The 21130-nt window shown below is 37.5% G+C and overlaps 1 protein-coding gene across 1 annotated transcript in view; it reads left to right on the top strand.

The window, feature by feature from the left end:
- SATB1 (SATB homeobox 1) overlaps positions 1-19560 on the top strand; it is a 76043-nt gene extending 56483 nt beyond the window's left edge. Inside the window, 3 exon segments of the mRNA XM_033133067.1 lie at positions 15893-16096; positions 16672-16767; positions 18466-19560. Of these exon segments, the coding sequence (XP_032988958.1) occupies positions 15893-16096; positions 16672-16767; positions 18466-18966 (801 nt within the window). The 3' untranslated portion in view covers positions 18967-19560.
- The last annotated feature ends 1570 nt before the right edge of the window (positions 19561-21130 follow it).

Here is a 21130-nt window from a genome sequence, read left to right on the forward strand (position 1 = left end):
CTTACAGGAACTTTGACTTGTTCCTTTACGAATGTGCAACATTTCATTTACCACCTGAAAAACCATCCCTAGTTTTCCATGTTTGTGAACTTTAGTTTTTGTGTGAGGATTTCTTTGTGCCTAGCACACCTGTTGACACAAAAGGGAACAGGAAAGAGAGCAGAGTTGTTGAGAGATGCTGTGTTCTGTATGGAATTTGAGAATATTCAGTATTTTGGGTGTGAGGGAAGAATATGTCTTTCCATTCAATTTAGATTACAGGAATCCCATTGTTAAAGGAAAACATATTTAATTTTCGTTATGGACCCTGCTCAGCCCCTGTGTCAGAAAAGGACAGTTTTCATGTATCTGTTAGTAAGTCACAGTTGAAGATTGAAGAGAAATACAGTTCACGAATTTTATCCTGCCCCCACTCTGTTCACCTTCCTCAGACATTCTACAGTTACTCTTCTTCATTGCTTTCACATCCTCACGCAAATGTACAGGAAGGAGAACTGGTTCCTTTTAATATTCTGTCCTGTTTTCTTGTGGACCCACTGTCTGCATTTTTCATCATCATGGTTGAATTCATCAGTATCGCATTCAGTGTAGCTCATGGTTTTATTCTGAGCTGAAAGGAATGAGAGGGCATGGTTCCTGATTATGTACGTCAGATAGAAATAGTGTTAACTTGCAAACTAACAGATGGCTTATATAACTTGTACGTAAAATTCATCTTTCAGAGAAAGCACTGAGGATTGCAGCGTTAGGCTCAGTTCCACTGCTGCTGAGTTGTGTAGCCCCAGGCAAGTTACTTAACCTCTCAGGTTTTGAACTTCCCTTTCAGGAAGGAAAAATAGGTTGGGTCAGTTTATGTCTCACGTCCCTTACAGCTCCAGATTCTGTGAGTTTGTTGCTGAAGCAGATGCACAAGTGTGAAAAAAGGGTGCTGTTTTCATTGAAGGTACTGCCAACAGGTGTGTTAGCCTGGGAATGAGTCATAGAGGAGGTAAGATTTTGAATAATGGAAGGGCTCAGTTTGGGGGAACGAAGTGCTATTTTGGGGTCTGTGGCCAAAAAGGATTGTTCATGAGTGGCATATAGTGAGAAGAATGGAATTGTTTGGAATCCAGTGTATGAACTCCATATTTTATAGTGTGAGATGAGCTCAAGATTGATATAATCTCATCCAAGACTTGCTATTAGAAAACTGGAAGATTTTTCTCTTATTATCAAGGACCTAGCAGAGTCAGTACAGTGTAGAGATGAGATGAGCGCAGTTTGTTTGGGGAATGGGCTTGGCTTAGTATGGAGTAGGGTAGTGGTTGCCAACATGATATATGACTTGACGTTTGCTGAAGAGTTTCCTCCTCAAACGTATGTTTTTAACTGATGCCTTAAAGTCTAACTTCTCTCCCCCTGCCCTTCTCTCTCTCTCTTTGGCGTGATATAAGTTCTTCTGGGAAGAATAGCACAGTCAAGAGGAAAAAATATACTCGGTCCATGAGAAATCACAGGTTTAGAAGACGTTTAGTGAAATAGGGAGTAAACAAGGAAAAAGGGGCAGGGAATGACAGCTGATCTGAGGGAGTAGCTTGAAGCCCATATTTGCAAATTCATAAATTGGTGCCTGTAGCATTTAATAGCTGCTGAGGGGTGCCCATCCCCAAATGTCTACTTTAAATGTTTACCCATTTTACTTATGGTACCAACAGGAGTGCTACTTGTCATGGGTGCTACTTAGCTGATTCATTGATGGAGTATTTGGTAGTTTATATGAAATGCAGATTAGGTAAAAATAAATTACTTTCAGTGAGGTCAAGGAAGTGAAGGCTGTAAATAACATATACATTCACAAACAGACAAATGCTGTTAGGAATCCCAGCTCAGTCCATGCCAAGCTGTTACTGTCTAAATTGCCTTCTTTCTTGCTGGATTGCAATTAATTTTTGCTTGTGTGTTTGCAGATTGGGGGAAGGGTAACAGCCTAATAGGTAATAATTTTATTTTAGTATTTTGATTAAAGAGACTAAATAACTTGGACCCTGGATAACCATAAGGACTCTAAAGCCTTATCCATCAAGCGTATTTCTAGACAGAAAGTGATATTTATATTTCTGGATAAATTTAGCATTCAGCTACATACAATACAAAGTTATGAAACAGTTACATGCTCAGTTATTTTCTATCTATTCCCCCTACCCCCCACATTTTACTATCTTTCCTTCTCACTTTTTTTTTTTTTAATTTATTGGGGAATATTGGGGAACTGTATGTTTCTCCAGGTCCCATCAGCTCCAAGTCGTTGTCCTTCAATCTAGTTGTGGAGGGCACAGCTCACTGGCCCATGTGGGAATCGAACTGACAACCCTGTTGTTCAGAGCTCGCATTCTAACCAACTGAGCCATCCGGCCGCCCCTCTTTTCTTTTTTTTATTCCTCTATTTGACTAGCTTCGTTCCGCCATGTCCTCAAATCTTAAAGGGAAATACTTTATAACCTTTGTTCTTTTAAAAAGTGGTGATAAGGGCAAGGACCATTATTTCATTACTCTGGTTTCCTAGTATTTGCATAGCTTCTGAGCGCCCCCCAGAAGCATGCCCATGCCACTATTCCATTCCTTTCTCTGTCTCCATCCAATACCTGCCTGGCTTCCTTATCCCCTTCTATTTGGGAATGCAGGTCATTTTAGGAAAGCTTGTTAGTAGTGTTCCTCTCCGGGCAGATAGATATTTTTCAGAGGATACTCTGCTAGTATTCTTTAACTTGATAGTCATTTTATAGTATGAAGTGAACTAAGGTAGAATATGGATGCTTTACTCAGAGGTTGTAAACCTATTTTTCTGAGTTTGTAAAAGGACCAAGAAAAAAACAGTGATGTATATATGTACTTGTGTGATTGTCAATCAAAAAATTTTAAGTTGGATAATGGTGGTTTTATGAATGAAATCTCATCCAGAACTGAAATATATATATATCAGATAAAAATCTTCCCCCATTTTGATTGATTTCAAGATTGGGTGGGGGCAGGGCCTTCTCCTCAACACTCTATCCTTCGTGAACATAGCCAGGGTACTGCTGAAACACTCCTAATGGAAACCTGGGACACTGTCTGGGAACAATTGTACTAGTGACTACCTCCAACTAGTGTACCTGTTTCCCTCCAACTCATCGCTAAGAGGCACAGTTCTTTAGTGGCCAAAACACCCCCCAAGAAGCGTGATAAGGAAATCTGTTTTGAATCTATCAATGCCAAAGTTTTCTAGCCTACTAGGAGCTTTTATATAAGGTAGTTCTGGAAAAATGTTTGAAATATGTAAATATATACATTCAGTACATACATGTATCTATACGCACACATACCTATGGAGTGGCACCCTATTCAACATTTCTTAATCTGTGCCCCCAGGGGAATCCATGAATTTGGACAGAAAAAAAAATTTCATTAACATATTACTGAAATTTGACATTTTATTCAATTATCAATATAGGAAACAAATCACAATAGTCTTAGCAATACCTATGAATTTATCACCAATAAAAATCACAAATATTTTCATATATTAAGTTATGCAGTATCTCAAAATATTATTGTTCCTCATCACTATGAAATTACAGTAGTTATTAGATCTGTTGCTAGATCTTATTTAGTGTGTTAATAAAGAAGCAGATATATTACTGTATCACAAATTTTTGATAATTGTATTTCATAATCAATTTGATAATTGGTTTCTTCATAATCTTATGTATTTTATTTCAGGCACATAAAAACATTATTCTGGAAAAGTGTCATCCATGGGCTTTACCAGGGTGCTAGAGAGTCCAGGACACAAAAAAGATGACGTCAGTGATTAGATAAATTTTTGTATAGGAAAAGTAATTATATTTTTTAAATACTTAGCTGAGGAATTCTTGAATTTACCTAGGAAACATTTGTTTGTTATTTATTACTTTTCAGTATGCTTCTTTTCCAAGCACCCTTCACTCCCCCAGCATGTACACAGGGGTTATGAGCATTGCAATAACATTTAGAACGACAACCAAAACTAAACCTTATGCGCAATCTTTCCTTCTTCAACATTCTAATGCCACATAAAGTGCCGGATTTTGTGAGAGACTACCTTTGACCTTAGACTAGAATTTTTTTTTTTGCCCATTGAACGACACCTTTAATATCAACTTACACCTGAAGTTTAAGCTGTTCTTACTTTGCTGGACAGTATGTTTTGGGAGAAATGACTCCCCATATATCTGTCCTCAAATCTCCTGGTATCCTGCACAGTGGGTGGCCCATACATGACAGTGTAATTATTTGTAGAAGGCTGGAATGATTCAAAAGCAGAACTTCATCTGCTCACAGTTGTGCTCTTACAAAAGGCAGCGCATTCCTCAGGGAGTCCAGGTTAGAGGAGAGGGGTCTCTGAGCCCAGAAAGGCAGAGTCTGGTTGGATGCCACTGCTGTTCTCCTGTCCTCCCCCACCCTGGGGTCTTCTCTGAGCTTGCTTCCCCCACCCCCTCCGGTATAAAACAGGTGTAAAACAGGATCAGTGGTTGTGAGGACTCACTGAGATGGCCCATGCAGAGAGCCTCAGCCTCCCTTGTCTCCTTTCACTGGTAAAATTATAAACTGGTCATTGTCAGTGGGATCCACCTCATCTCTCCAGAAGTATTTATGTGGTTTTTTTAAAATGCCTACTTGTGAATCACAAGATGTGATCCCTCAGTTAAGCCAATCCCTGATTCGTAGCTTTTATAATGGATAAAATGATGTGGTTTTTGGCTACAAAATAGGTGTTACTTTATCAGCAAAATCATAAGCAACTTGGGAGTTCATAATGACCCAATTGATTTGTTCCTCTTAGGATGTGACTCCCATAACTTTTACAATCCCAACTTGCCTTTCTCTAGTTAAAAAAATTTTTTTGTTGTTATTTCTCCTAGACTATCATAGAGGGAAGATTTAACATTTTAATTCCCAGACGCTAAATATGCATAATTGGGAGTATAGCTCCTCTTAGGAGCTATCTGCAATGTTGAAAAGTTTTATACAAATCAATTAAAATGCAGTGGCAGAAATATTTGTTGAAAATAACATGGTAGTAAATCATTTTTCTAAGCAAACAAACCACTGTATCAGATAAATTATCACCTAAACAGTATTCATTTTGTAAGTTCATATTTTTACAGTTTTTTTGCACATGGCATGTATGGATATTCAGCCACGTGTTTTTCTTTGTGAGCTTCATAATTTTGAACAGAAAAAGAAATATTGTAAAATTTTAATAGTGATTTTAGGATGTGGCATGATAAGAAATTTGCTTCATAACATTACAGGATGAGAGCACATACATATTCGGGTTGAGGGGTTTGGAAAAAGAGAAGTTTCCTATTAAGCTGCTTCTTTAAATAATCAAATGTATTTGCCTTTGATACATGCCTTGAGTAGTATTTCCCTGCCTTCTTAAAGCTAGTAAGCTGAGCTCAATTTGCATCTCAGTTCTTGAAATGCAACATCTGTATGAATACTGTATAAATCATTGGACTTTGCTACCATACATGATGCCCTCAAGAATTTCAAAGGGGTGTACAGTTTCTTGCCACTAACTAAATGGCCCAAATTGTGCCATTTTTATGTCTTTCTCTGTCCGCTCCCTCCCCCGTCCCCCTAACTTCCTGCCTCTTCAGTGTGTTGCAAGGAATCTTTTGCTACAATTTTACATTCACTCATTGAAGTGTGAGCCTCAGGGTGGCTCCAGCTCCTTGGGTGAAGGAAGGTGAAGAGTATGCCATTCAAAGGGCTATTTGTGTTGACATTTGTTTATGATAAATGTAACTCAGCACAGATGTGGATGGACTGGAATAAAGAAACCCATCAGTATTAGTTCATGGAGGAAATGCCGAGGCCCTGAACCAGAACAGTTAGGATGGAAAGGAAGTAACAAATTCAAGAGACATTCTAAAGGGGTGCAATGGACAGGAATTCATGATTGTTCGCTTATGGAGGAAACAGACAAGAAAAATCAGATTTTTAATTTAAACTCTTTGCTATTTTTTAATTAAAAAAACAACAACAGTGCATAGCCACTATAGAAAAAAATTAAATTAGTTTAAATTTACAAGCATAAGGAAGACTATAAAAATATACATAATGCAAGTTAACTAGAGATAGCCTGATTTATGTTCTTTATATAACACACACACATCGGTATATAGTATATGTATGTATATAAATATATTTCAAAGATGGGTAAGCTTACACCTGTATATTTCCCTATCAGGAAATTCCATAGGCTAAATTAGACATGTATACATATTTATGTGTGTATAGGCATATATATCTTATATTCATTCATGTTATACATACCTTTGAGTTCCCTATTAAGATATATTTAATTTATAGTCAACTTTTGCTATCACAAATAATGCTAATGTGTACATTATTACAATTAAATGTTTGTATACATCTTTATTGATCGTTTCCTTAGGATAAATTCTCAGAAGTGGAATTATTGGATCAAAAAAGGCATTTGTGTTTCAAAGGTGATTGCTAGACATTTCTGCATTCAACATTTTCACATTGCCCTTCAGAAAGCTTATACCAATTTATACCTCAAATACCAGCCTTACAGCACAGGTGACTGAGTGGGTGGTGATGCTATTGATTGAGTTAAACTACATCGGAGGAAAATCTAGTTTGTGGGAGGAAAAGACTGGGTTCAGGCTGGGATATGGTAACTGACTTATTTTCATTAACTCCCTAGATATTCATATTCCTTTGGATTATCTTCGTGATAATGATAGCAATACTAAAACTAATAATAGCTGACATCCATCACCCTGGGTGCTAAGCCCCTTGCACTTAATTCTCACAACCTTATTGCTGGTAAAATTACCCCCATTTTATAGAATTCTCTTCTATAGAATTGAAGTCTGGAGCACTTGAGTTACTTGACCAAGATAACAGGGCTAGTAAGTAGTACGACAGGAATTCAAATTAATACCCAGGTTTTCTTAACAAATACATCTTAGAAGTACAGTATATATAGGGGATGAGGTCACAGTAAGCTGTATTCTCAGGAACGTATAGTAAAGAGCAATAGCAAAAAAGTGGTAGGCATAGTCAGAAAGTAACTGGTCTACCTAGTTTTCCTAGCATATTGCTAATTCTCCCCACTGTAAATATTGCCCATACTTCAAAGTCAAGCCAACTAAGGTCACTCTTCATCAGTAAAGACTTTCTTGACCATCCCAGCACATTTCTTTTTCCTCTCCCTCCACTTGGGTCCCATTTGATGCCTGCCCACCACTGACCTTTATCACATATGGCCTTACGCCAGTAGGTGTTTTTGAATGTCAAATCTTCCCCAATGTTCTGTGAGTCATCTAAGGCAAATACTTTCAGTTAAGTTCATCAGCTGTTTTTGTAGTTACTGGGCCGAACATAGTCTATTTTATTTGTACCAGCCTCAAGCCTGTGAGAGTAATCCTATTGTTATCTGTACTTGGTAGAGGAGGGTCTAAGTCTCAGAAGGGTAATTCACTCAAGTTCACATACATAAATACCTATACAGGATAGAACCCTTTATTGGTATACTGAGGTAATGACTTCTTGAAGGAGAGTTAGTATTTGGATGGGCAGGAAGGAAAGGAGAACGGGCTTTCCTGTTAGAACAGAAGAATGGAGACTAGAATATGAGGGAGTGTGGGGTAACAGCTAATAAATAGTCCCGTGAATTAGGACATGAGTGTGACTGGGGGGAGCCTTCAGTGCAGCTCTGGCGGGTGTGGACTTTTTCTCTGCCATGGGAAGCCTCTGAAGGTCATTTTGAGCAGTAGGATATCTTTGGGCAATTTAAAAGCAGAAGACCAAAGCAATGATTTTCATAGCATCCTTTTTCCAAGGGCATCTCAAAGATGGCTAAGGGGATTCAAGAAAGCTTGATTAAACCTGTACATTTACCTATCGGGAAGTTCCATAGGCTAAAGCAGACATCGTATTTATGTGCTTTTTGTAGGAATCATAGCTCTATATGATAGCAGTTGTTCTCTCATTCCTCACCAAAGCTCTAGTCATCATTGGTGTACCTACGTTAAGAAAGGAAAAGGAATGAGGGCTTAAAAGTTCTTTTGTTCAGAAGTCAAAATAATTGTCCATGGGAAGTAATTAAAAAGACTGGTGCCAAAGAACCTAATTCAAGGTAAAGGTGCCCCAGTACTGACAAGTCAGTGGTGAGCAGAATGGAAAGAAAACAATCTTTATGTGATAGAAGCAGAGGCTAAAATTGATGAAAAGTATTATAGCATGAACCTTGGGAGGGAGTATTGAGTTTTCCAGTGACACTAGCTATGAACAATGAGGAGAGAATAAAAACTTAAGTAAATTTTTAAGGCAGAGTATATAAATGTTAAATAGGAGTCAAATCATATCACTGACATTTATGTAATGTCAAAAAGACAGATCAAGGGGAAAAATCATAAGCAATTCTTTTGCAGAGTCAGGTACTGTTATCAGACTGATAAGCCAGAATTTTATTAATTTTGGTTAAGCTTTGAAGAAACCATCTTGAAAGCAGACTTGAAGTATATGAAAAAAATTAACTTTTAAATTAGATATTTTCAAAATCAAATGTTTTGAAAATAAAATTGAGGCTATTTTGGAAATTCTCTATTTTAATCAAATTAAGGGATCATCTTCTTGCTAGCTAGTTTTAATATGTTTAGAATTTCATACTTTTATCTTTATTTCTCCTGCATGCCCCTTCTCAGATTCTCCCTCCTGAAAATTCTCTTTAAAATGTGAGATCTCCTTGCCTGACAACCTTTTTAAGTGAGAACCATTTTTATCTACTCTGGCCAGATTGTCATCTGGCCAAACAATCTATAGCAAAAAAAAAAAAAAAAAAGAAAACATCGTATTTATGTGTTCCCTAAAGTCAGTGGCTATGAGAAGGTAGAAAAGAGGGGAACATAAAAACCATAAAAAAAACACACACAATGATTTTCAACTTTTTGCTTGATTAATTTTTAAACAAAATTGAAAAATAAATGTTTACTAAGGATTCTGAGTATGCCTTTCAAATTCACTAAATTTTAATGGGAACTTGCCCCCAGATTGTATAAACATTTCTTTTTTATGATAACAAACCTCCAGAAACTCTGCTAGATGTGTTTAACCTCTTAAAGACAAAATGGCAAAAATTTACAAATGAGAAATTTATGGATAGCTGTTTTATGTCCTCTTATGACCACAATATGGAAACCCACAGGTTTTGGGCTAAGATATTTAGTCCCTTAAATAAACTGTAGAGTCTGGAGAGAGTTTAAAAGAGAAACAGTTTAGAAGTTTAAAAATAGTCATAATTTAAGAGTATCTTTTTATTTTTATTTTTAGCATATACAAGTATCATAAGCCACACCTTGAAAATAAATATATTTGGGAATATATACTTAAAACCCATCTTTGAGTAAAATGGATGTGATATGATACTGTTAGAGTGGGAAATGCATATCCTGCTACGTCTCTGTTCAACTTTATTTCCCATGTTTTCTTTAATAAGACCCATGTTAACTTAGCAGGAAAAGTTATTCGCAGACCTGCTGAGATTCTCTTCACTCTACACAATGCAGATGTTATTAAACTGGGGAGATAGATTAATGTATTTCCTGCTAATTCCATAGAGGAGAACATGTATCTTTATTGATGTTGATGGGCGGCCTCTCATTATGTTATAGAATAATCTGCTGTAGCAAAGGCTTTTCTTCTAAAGAACTTCATAGCATTTAAAGGTTAATATGTGAGGTAAAGAACAATATCTTAAGATAAGCGTTTTTATTACAGGACCTGATGGGGTGGTTTTTATTAAATTACATGATGATTTGAATGGGGAAGAAGAAAAAGTGCATCGCTTCTTGCCCTCAACTTTAATGCCTTTAATCAAATAATGACCTTCTGGAAAATAGTTAATTTTAAGCATTTGGAAAGATCAATACCACTTTGCCACCAAAAAATGGCCTAGATGATGAAATTTGATGTATTTAAAGTATCATTTCACCCTTCTAACCTAGTAAATAATTTAAAATGCTTTTAGTATTGCTTTGCCACTGTTTTGTTTCTCACTGTTTAAAGTGTTATGATTATTCTCGACAAAAGGTTAAAAGTTGCTGTGTGAAGCACCCAGGTCTGGGGTTGGTTGTACTTCCATTAGGCCTCTCTGTGTTAGAGCCCTGGAAAAAGGAGTATTATTTAATGCCTTATTTGAGGTAGAGTGTAGATGAAGCATAAAAAGTATGAAAATGCAACCCTTGGAATGTTAAAGGGATTGTTTAAAACATTATTAGTCACTTTGTATCTTTTGTGATATCTTTAAACCTTTATGCTAAAGGTAAAAGAATCAGTAGCTCTGACAATTAGAACCCATTTTCCCCGTCCCCAGCTTATAGAACACTGATATGAAATTACCCTTGAGTGCTGACAGCTTTGTAAATAAAAAAAAAATTGCCCTCTATTAGCATGTTTGTGGGCAGATTAAAAACTGTCTTCATTAGCATAAGTAACACTTACAGATTCTTTTAAAAGTAGAAAATTATTTGCTGAATGATAAATTGCTAGCTTTATAGTTAGTTGTTGTTCAAAATGTACTCATTCAAAATGCCTAGTGTAGTTTAGTCTACAATACTGAATTTTTTGTGTGAGAAGTACTATTTAATGGATTATGTACTTAATCCTTGTTCCTGCTACTTGCTAAAATGTAATTCATGCTTTCCACTAAAATGTTTGTATCAAATACCTCCCTATTTAGATTGATTTCTTTTAATATCATATATTATTATACTATATGCTTCAGAGATTGGAGCAAAATACTCCTGCAAATAACACATAAAAGAAGGGGGGGAGAATAAACACAGACTCTAAAATGTTTTGCTTTTTAGAACTCAAATTACCATTCTATTTTTTAAAATGTATTTTTCCTTCTTAGTTGCAGCAAGAATTATTTGTCATTTTCTTTCTTTTTTTATAGCTCCTGGGTTTAGAATGTATTTGTATATAACGGTAATATATACGTGTCTGTGTAGTGTATAAAAAGACTTTTTTTCTCAGAGAATACTGGTCTGTTTTCCCCTGGAAAACTAATTGTGTTACATGCTCCCGTCTCTGTCACAGACTTGGCCCTATAAGAGTTCTCTTTTTATGTGTGTGAGACTATATAGGTACAATAAATTCATTCATAAAATGAGGTTACTTTCCTGACTATTAAAATCATTGTGCACCCCTTATCTGTTAAAATGTTAGAAGTGAATTGACTTGAATTAACTGTATAAAAAGAGCGGAGTTGAAATCAAGAGATCGAATTTGGTTGGAAATTAGCAGCTGAGAGATGAAGGAAGGTGCCAGGATTTTTATTTAAATGTGGTACAACAAGATTCTGTCAGTAAAGCACATCATTAGAATATTGAGTTTAGAACTGCTAATTTTTCCTTTAAAATGAGCATACAGTCATGTGTTTCATGGACCATAATAAATTGCCATTGTTTTGTCATTGAGTTTGTTTTGCTTTTTTTTTTTCAGTACTGGTTTGGCAGTCATTCTGCATTTTCTCGTTTCCTTTTTTTCTCCCAGATCTTACATTTCTTTAATAGATCCCTAACCAAAACCAGTCAAAAGAATGTTATTTATTTCATGCAGTCTTGGGTTTAGCATCTTTTGCACCATTTTCTTGCTTACAGTGGCAAGACATTTGCAGATGGTTCTTGGTTAGTCCAAAGTACATAACAGTATTTCCTTTGTGGCAGATGGATTTAAGACTTTTAGTTCTCAATAAATGTAGGTTTACAATACATAACTTTACAGGATTTGTGTTGTATATAACAGGTTTGAACATATTATCTCAGAATTCATCTGCATGGCATTTTCAGCTTATTCAGGGTCCATGCCAGTTTTTTTAAGTAATAGGGGGAGCACTGTGATTGATAGCAACAGCTCAAGGCGTGATTTTGAATAGAAACAAAGGGTTTAGAACAGAAGGTGTCAAATTAAACTTTGTCAGTTTGAAAAGTAGTAACATCCTGAAAGTTTTACTAATTTATTTACATGTGGCTACTGTTTATATTTTACCCTCTTTATATGCAGTGTAATGTTGCTTGGCAAATTTACTACATTTAAAGTTTAGGTTGTTCCTTGTACCATTTTAGTTTACTGAGAATGGATCCGTCTCATTATTTTGACGCTGTTAGTCTCCTGTCTTTTCTACTATTCAGAACAGTTGTGATCCAATTTTCATGTTGGGAGTAGGTCCCTACCCCTGCTTGTGGTCTTACAATATTTCAAGTCCCAGAGACCTCTCTCAAAAATGTAATTATGTTCACATTTTGCAACAGAGTATTGCGTTTCATTCCTCTTTTCTCCTCTACCCAGTAAATCTATAAATTTATCATTTAAAAACCAATATAGTACTTAGGGGAGTCATTATTTTTTATTTGTTAAATGTTACAAATATTCTGACATGTTCGTCTTCCCAAATTTATATGCTCTAAGAGTATCTATCACTTATGCAAAAGTAACCTAGAAAATGGTATTGAGGAATTAGAAAGCATTTGGCTTTTTTAGTAACTTTCTGCAAGACATAGATCAGATTACTGTCATCATTAATAGAGTTTCAATCGATAGAATCTGAGGTAGTCACAATATTCCAAGGCATTGAAATAGTATTAGAATAAATTAATCTTATTTTTGCCAGTGTAAATTGGGAATAAGCCAATTTATTTCTCTGCTGACAAAGAACTGACATGTCAAAATATCTGTTCTGCATTAATTTTTAAGAGATACGCACATCAAGTAAAGCAACCCCCCACCCCCACATTTTTTGTCTTTTTTGGAATACCCTTGTAGAACTAACAGTTCCCAGCTGCACCGTTAAATATTTTTCTAAGAAGCATCTGATTTCAGTCTCTTAAAATCATCGTGTTTCTTGAAAGGCTAGCAGAGACATGCTTCAAACTTATAATTCATCAAATTATTTTTAGATAAGGAATTAGAAGTATTATTTAAGGGCAGAGGTTAATAGCAAACTACTGGAAATGTTATGTTAGTCATGGGCAATTAATAAAAATAAGGATCTATCTCATAAGTATAGAGACACAGAAGTGACAATATGAACAAAATATTTGTTGAATGAGTCGGGGCTCTTTTCCTGAAATATTTGTTAAACCAGTGTGAGTGTGATTGTTTAGGAATTAGCTATCATTATTAGCCATTTTAAAAGAACTAATGATTTTCTTTTCCAAAGAACATCTGTGATCCACATGTTTTTTTTCACATATATCCGAGTACTAACTGATCTCTGCGTTAAAAAGTTTCTAAAGGATTTGAAAATTATTGGAGTTTTCAGCTTTCTCCAAGAAGCTTTTCTTACATGAATCGTTCTTAATTTAACTTTTAGCAGTTTTTAGTTACAAGCATTTATTTCTAAAAAAAAAATACTTAGATGCTCCATGTTTAGCACTTATTGCAATAGTATAAGACTAGCTAAATTAAAAAAAAAATAAAAAGGTTCTGTTATGAACCTTCTAACATCTCTTGAAAGGTAAATAAAATTGCAGTATTTACTGTGTTTAGGCATGGGGGCCTGTCAATTGCCATAGCTGATGACTGGACACAAAGGGAGAGGAGGAAAGTAATCTTAACCATGGTTAATATTCAAACCTATAGGCTTTAAAATATATAGCTAAAACCCTCACCGCATCAAAACTTAGAGGTCAAGTGTAAAGAAATAGCTTAGACCTAGGAAAATATGAAGTATTTTCATGGCTTACTCTAGATAACTAAACATTTGCCAATAAGAGCTAAATAACCATCTTCAGGGCACCATATACAAGTGGGTCTCACATATTTCAAATACTCAAATACAGTTTTGTAGTTAATTTTATACTCATGAATAGATCTTAAATATGACATATATTATTCTGGAAATAAACGTAGAAATGTCTTGGTTAGAAGAGAAGCATGTTCGATGACACTGTAATCGCAATAATAATTATTTTTTATTTAGATAATAGTCTTTCAGGTAAACCTTCGATTTACTGCCTGCTCTCTCAGTCTCGAATTATGCGTTCAGTGGCATTGAATTCATGCATGATTGTGTGACCATCCCCTTGTACATGCTCGTTTAATGAAAAGAATCAAAGCATCCTTAGAAAACTTGGTAGCTCTCATGAGGGTTAGCAGCAGCCACCCTTGGCTGGTTAGTAGCTGGGCCATGGGAAGCTCATATATCAGTCCTCCATCTTTTCTTTTCAAATCTCTCAACTAGGCCATTTTGGGGAGCATAGGCCTTGCTACTGCCCATTGTATATTGCAGTTGGAAGGAGAATTTTCTCTGCAGTGGTTCACTTGAAAAGAAGGTGAGGAAAATTATACCATTCTCACCCCAGAGGTAACATTGCAAACAAAAACCAAAAAACAAAACCTTCTCCTTGGCGAGTTCTAAAAATCAGATAAATAAGAAACTGTATTCTTTCCATTCACATCCAACTAATTTACTTGGAATTTTCAAGAAGCCCCTTTGTCTTAGGTCGAGTTCCCTGAAGTAGAGCCTAAAATGGGGAATCAGATGCTCCTGATTAAGTGAGGGGACCTGGAAGGAGCAAGGGAGGATAGGGAAGAAAGGGTCCACTGAGAATGTGGTTGTCAGGTAAAGTATCTGTTGATGGGCGGAGGGAGCAGGAAGAATGGGGGAGCCATCTCTAGAGAGTAAATTGAAGGGTAGACTGAGTTGATGTTTTGGAGCAAGAGGGCAGAGACTTTGTACCACTGGGTCAGCCAGTTACTGGCCACCTGGGTGAGGGGGACAGTGAGGAAGTGGAGTAACCGTTGAGGCATCCCTGGGTGAGATGGTCCCAAGACACTTCTGCAGAGAAGAGTGTGGCTGTCAGCTATTAGCAGGCAGCCCAGCAGCTGGGGGTGGTCGCCTTGGCTGGTGAAGGAGGTCTGAATGGATTCCCCTCCCTTCCTCTCCATCCGATTACTTAGCATCCTCATGGCAGCCAAGATGAAGAAGGTCTGAGGTGGTGATTAGAAAATGTTAGACAGTGTCCAGTGTTGAACCACGCAGTTCTTGATCAATAATCTGAGGAACAAAACCTGGGCCTTAGGAGGCATCAGAGAAGTTCAGGTTTTGGCATTCATTGGGCATTTCCTTCTCTCTTTGCTTTGGAAATCTATTAAGATGATTGCCTGACAAGTCATATGTGTACACTGCAGTGGGCAGAAAAACAGGACTCCAAGGTGTCTTTTAGGAAAGTTCTTTCTTGGAGAGTTTTTCTGACGCCTGTGCTAATCATGTACGCCATGCATTGGACAGTGTTCTTGCTCACAGAACTGCCCATGTCCTTTCTTTCTCTTTCATACACACAGTGACACACATATATACACACAAATATTCACACACAGTTTCCTTTCCAATACAAAAACTATGAGCTTAGGGAATCCTTTTAGAAAAACATTATTCTAAAACCCTATCGTATGTCTTCTTAAATACTTTTAGGACTTTAGGTGGCCACTCATCAGACAAGAAAGTTGGGCAAGACTCGAAGAATATAGCTTTATTTTTCTCCTGTGTCACCTGTTGCAGAGTCCGTGGGACATGTGTCTTGCTCTTGGAGTCTGAAAAATATGACCCTTCTTTAAGATGCAAGTCAGAGTGTTTATTAGAAACAGGCTGCCTCCTCGACAGCCACAGCTATTCTCTTGTTAACACGTTATTAAAAAAAAAAAGAAAGAAAGAAATTGTGAAGTGGAGTGGAGTGTTTTGAGTTTATAAAAAAAGTTAACTTCACAGGGTCTTTCCTTTTCAAGCTCCTAATGGAAGCTGTCCGCCCCCCATTGGCATGAAGTGAGCTGTAATTCTCTTGTCTCTAAGGGGTGGTTGTGTGAGCTGTTACGTTGGAAAGAAGATCCTTCTCCAGAAAACAGGACCCTGTGGGAGAACCTCTCCATGATCCGAAGGTTCCTCAGCCTTCCGCAGCCGGAACGTGACGCCATATATGAGCAGGAGAGCAATGCGGTGCATCACCATGGTGACAGGCCGCCCCACATCATCCATGTTCCAGCAGAGCAGATTCAGGTTCGTTTACCTTGGCCAATTCAATACAGCACTAAGTCAACAGAGCTTTAAACGTAGCAGGGAAATTAATGTTTCTTCTTCCCAGCAGTTCTAAACACAGGCTTTTAAAGCAAGAGATAGCAATGCACTGCCATCTTGCTCAGGGGGATAAAAGGAAAATGAACCCACTTTTTCCAACATGTGTTTCGCGTTCCTCTCTCCTCATCTCCTCACCCCCAAAGTGGCAGGAACCCTTTTTACACTTCATGGTTTGGCGAGGCTTTCTCTGTTAGAATTTGGTTGTTTGCGTGTGAGAGCTTAAACATTTTTTTTAATCAGAATTTAAAACACACCATCTATTTTTTAACTAATACCAACATTGCCCCCAAGGAAAGGAATTACTGTTGCTTCTGTAGAGGAATTATGTAGAAGCACAGTTTTATGCCTTGGGTTCTATCCAGAAGGAGGAGGGGAGGGAAACCTAATTGGAATCGTTCTTCTGACTCCTTGGCCCTTCCTTCACCTTGTACCTATCTCCCTACACCCTCACAGAACACAGATTAGGCGTGAGTCATGTCTGTTTGTCTTTCCTTTAGAGCCCCTCTCCCACCACCCTTGGAAAAGGAGAGTCTAGAGGCGTTTTCTTACCAGGCCTGCTGACCCCTGCACCATGGCTCGGTGCTGCTCCTCAGGTGAGCGGGCACAAGTTCCCTTTGCCAGCAAGAGAGGGAGACAGAGAGGGTGGCGTCAAGACCTACTCCCTTGCTCAGGATATTCAGTCTTTCAGAGGGCACACTAACCATGGTGGTGGCCAAAGAGCCTTGTGCCAGCAGATTCAGCCTTGTGCTTAGCTTGTCATGTCAGTGGACTTGTCCCCATTCATCCTTTGAGGGCACTTTCCTAGGCATTAGATTGGAAATCTCTGGGATCAGGTAGTTTGTGGCTGCTCTTAAGGCCTCAGTTGCTTAGGAAGTTTCTATTAAATCGAAGGGGCTGCTTTTACCTTTCCTCTTTAAGGGAAAATGTCATTGCCTTCCATTGTCCTAAATGTCTATCTTTGGTGAATCACCTGCATTATTTCTGAGTATTGCTATTAAAAAAAATGTGTATATATATATACATATATATATATACACACACACACACACATATATACATATATATGTATACACAGACACACATATACACACATATATAGCTAAAAACAATAATAGTGTTATCCATCCACTAGGGGAAAAAATGCTTGAGTGTGTATTCAAGATAAATTGCAAAAGAGCATCCCTTAGGATATCAAGCACTAAAATAATCGTGAAAGCCTGAGAAACTTACTGTTTAGCAAAAACAAAAAGAGAAAGATACACCTTAATAAAAATAGTACTTGTTTGAAAATGTAAATCGTTTTTAACAAAATTGCTTCTTAGGGGGATAAAAGGAAATGCTTAGGCGCAGTATAAATGTTCTACTATTTTGCCACTTCCTCAAGTTGATTTGCTGGTAAGAATTATGGGTATCGAGGACAGGATGTGCATGTGTCGCCGTTTGTTATGTGTCATTATGTATGGAAATTACAGCACATATACAGATACTAATTATGAAAACGTGTCTGTATACACTAAATTTAAATCCTAATCACATCTGAGTTTACTATAGACAAAACAATTCGCTAGCCATTGTGCAGCGGATTGAACCTTTATTTTTCAGTAAGAAAAAAACTTGCAGTGTCAGCCTGGTACAATTTGGTAAGAAACTGTGTGTGTGTTAAATCGGAACTGTCTGGTAGGAAATTCACAAATGTGAGAATCTCAGAAGTCCTCTGGACTCCTAAGAGATCATGCTGAAGAAGAGCAGAGGCTTATCCAATTTCACTGGGACTTTAAATAAAACTGGCTATTCTTGTTCCATGTTTTAGCCATCCGATGACATGGGGCATAACACATTGCTTTGCCGGCTCTGCAGCTCGCCTTTCTAAAATGCCTTTGACATCCTCCTCGATCTTGCTTTTAAATCTTTGTTAATCATTGATGTCATAATTTGCTTTGCTGTCTGCACCTTTGATGCGCAACCTATGGGTGAAGTTGACGGCTCACATTTGCAGAGCGCGGAGTTATCACTTCCCGTGAGGCAGACTGAAAATCGAGGGTAGGGCCGCTCCACTGACCCGTCGCCTCCCCAGACTCTGTTCATTTTTCCCGTTTTTAGTTCTTATCACTTTAACTTTTTCCCTGATGCTGTGGGCCAGTCTGCGGGCCTGCCACTGGGGCCTGAGCCCATGTCCCCATCCGGGCAGCTGCCTGTGGGATTCACAGCGCATCCTGGCTAATTCTAGCCGGCGTCGCGCGCCCCTGTGCGGAGGATAACGCAGAGCTGACTGTCCGCTTGTTCCTTTCCAGCAGCAGCCGCCTCAGCCGCAGCAGCAGCCGGGCCCCCCGACCCCGCAGCCGCAGGCACAGCAGCCGGCAGGCCCCCGGCTCCCCCCGCGGCAGCCCACCGTGGCCTCGCCCGCCGAGGCTGAGGACGACAACCGCCAAAAGCCACGGCCGCGAACGAAGATTTCCGTGGAGGCCCTGGGAATCCTCCAGAGTTTCATCCAAGACGTAGGCCTGTACCCGGATGAAGAGGCCATCCAGACTCTGTCTGCCCAACTTGACCTTCCCAAGTACACCATCATCAAGTTCTTTCAGAACCAGCGGTATTATCTCAAGCACCACGGCAAGCTGAAGGACAACTCCGGGCTAGAGGTGGATGTGGCCGAATACAAAGAAGAGGAGTTGCTTAAGGATTTAGAAGAGAGTGTCCAGGATAAAAATGCTAACACCCTTTTCTCGGTGAAACTAGAAGACGAGCTAGCAGTGGAAGGGAACACAGACATTAACTCGGACTTGAAAGACTGAACTAGAAGTATTTTTTTCATTCAACAGTGCCACTGGTATTTACAACAAAATGAAAAGTCCACCTGTATTCTCTCAGAAAAACCTGTGTTGTTCATGGTTTGGCCAATGAATCTTCAGAAACTTGCACAAACAGGAAAGTTAAGAAAGATAGTACAGACTGCACTAAATGTTTTACTCTGTTTTACAAACTGCTTGGCAGCCCCAGGTGAAGCATCGAGGATTGTTTGGTATTAAAAATTCAAATTTCTGTTCATGGGATGCACCCAGGTGTGTACCCCATAAGCATGATACCAGTGATTTTTTTTTTTTAATTATTATTATTCTGGAGCCTCAAACAAGCATTATAACTTCTGTGATTATTTCCTTCCTTTAATTATTTCTGTAACACTCCACACTGATCTTGGAAACTCGCCCCTTATTTTAAAAAGAAAAAAGAAAAAAAAGAGTTTGTTACTCTATGTATGTTACAAAAGAACTATAGACTGTGGAATGCAGTTTAAAGATGACATATGCCAACAAATGCCTTGTATTATATGGCACTGCCGTAATTCAAATTTGTTTTTATTTTGGAAATAAAAGTTCACTGTAATTTTTTTCATTCTCATTGTTACAATTTTTTTTTAAATGAAAAGAAAATGTGAAACACAATTTAGTCCTCATTATTTATTTGTAGATCCTGCAGCATCACGTTGTAATTAATTTTTTGGAAGTTTCCGTTAAATGTAATATTGCTTCTCTTGTTACCATACTGATTCTTTTCTATTTATAAATGTATTTTGATGGGCAGTAAAACAAAGTGTCTTAAAAGTTTTAAATAGAGAAAATGTGCTTTACACAGTTGCCTATAAAAAGTGCTCTATGTTATCCAAGCAATTCATACTATAAGCTTCACTCTTATTGTTGTATGCAATTTTTACTATCATGCAAATAAGCTTAGGTAAATAAAACTAATAGATCACCTTAGAAAATTATGCAATTAATGTGAAAATAATTGATGTTTGCAATGTGTCTTCCTTTGGTTTACAATCAATTTTAAAGCTACATCTGTATAAAATTTCTGTATAAAGGTGTATTTCTTTTTTATGAGTTTATGGCTATGAAAACACCAGCTATTTTGTTACAGCTGGCTGTTTTTATAAGTGTATCACAATTTTCTTTATGCAGAAATGTTCTGATTAGGAGTGGTTATTGACTGTAACTACACAATTAAAATTGTTTGTATGGTATGACATGGTAGGGTTTGTCTGCTTATGTGAAGTAACTTTGAAGAGTCAAAGATGGCCCTCTCAGTTAGGTGCATGTTAATACTTCCTTGATGATATTTTACTGATTTGAAAAAGAACAATTGAAAAGTCCCTTGAAACACTGTAAATTTAAATCACAAACACATGCTCATTTTTAAAGCTTCTGAGGACGATAACTTGTTTTTGGTTAACATTTTGCTTAATAAACAGAGATAGCACGATAGTCTAAAGACTCTCCAACAAAAACAGAAATCCAGTCTCTAGCAGTTATGTGCTTGGAATGGCTTCATCTGCATTTATTTCTCAATACTTCAATTATGGCAACACTTTTTTTTAAAGCTAATGTATAAATATTTTTAAAGGCCATTAATTCTAACAAAACAAGTAAGGAAAAAAATGGGTCTTCTGTATTAAAATCTCCTTAATAAGCAATGTATTTTTTTAAAGTTATAAATGGAATATAAGTTAATAACTAGTTCAGTTGGTTGTGTATGTCATAACTAGAAGAACTACATGAAGAAAATAAGAACACACCTGGAAATGAAACACAGTCGTCAAAATTCTTGCAACATAAATTAAACTCCGTCAACTCCAAGATACAAAATGAGGTGTGCTAATGGCCATAAAAAGTATTGAGGCCCATGTTGCAGGTTTTGATTATTATTTTCTTTGCCTTCACTTTATCTTTTGCTTCCTCCTCTTAAGGTTTCCTAGACGTTAATAAGGGTATCTGGGTTCCTTCATACTTGGGTCAGAAATTGTCCATTCTCTTCCTGTCATTACCCCAGGCCCTGCTAAGCTCATTGGTAGGCAACTGTGCTGCTTTAGTGTTCAACTTTTAGTTAGGAAACCGAAATGGGGTCATTGAAAACTCCCAATTCAGCTTTAAAAGTATTATTTACTTCTGAAGCACAGCTGAA

The sequence above is a fragment of the Rhinolophus ferrumequinum genome, chromosome 17 (genome assembly GCF_004115265.2).
Source record: "Rhinolophus ferrumequinum isolate MPI-CBG mRhiFer1 chromosome 17, mRhiFer1_v1.p, whole genome shotgun sequence".
Taxonomy (NCBI): Eukaryota; Metazoa; Chordata; class Mammalia; order Chiroptera; family Rhinolophidae; genus Rhinolophus; species Rhinolophus ferrumequinum.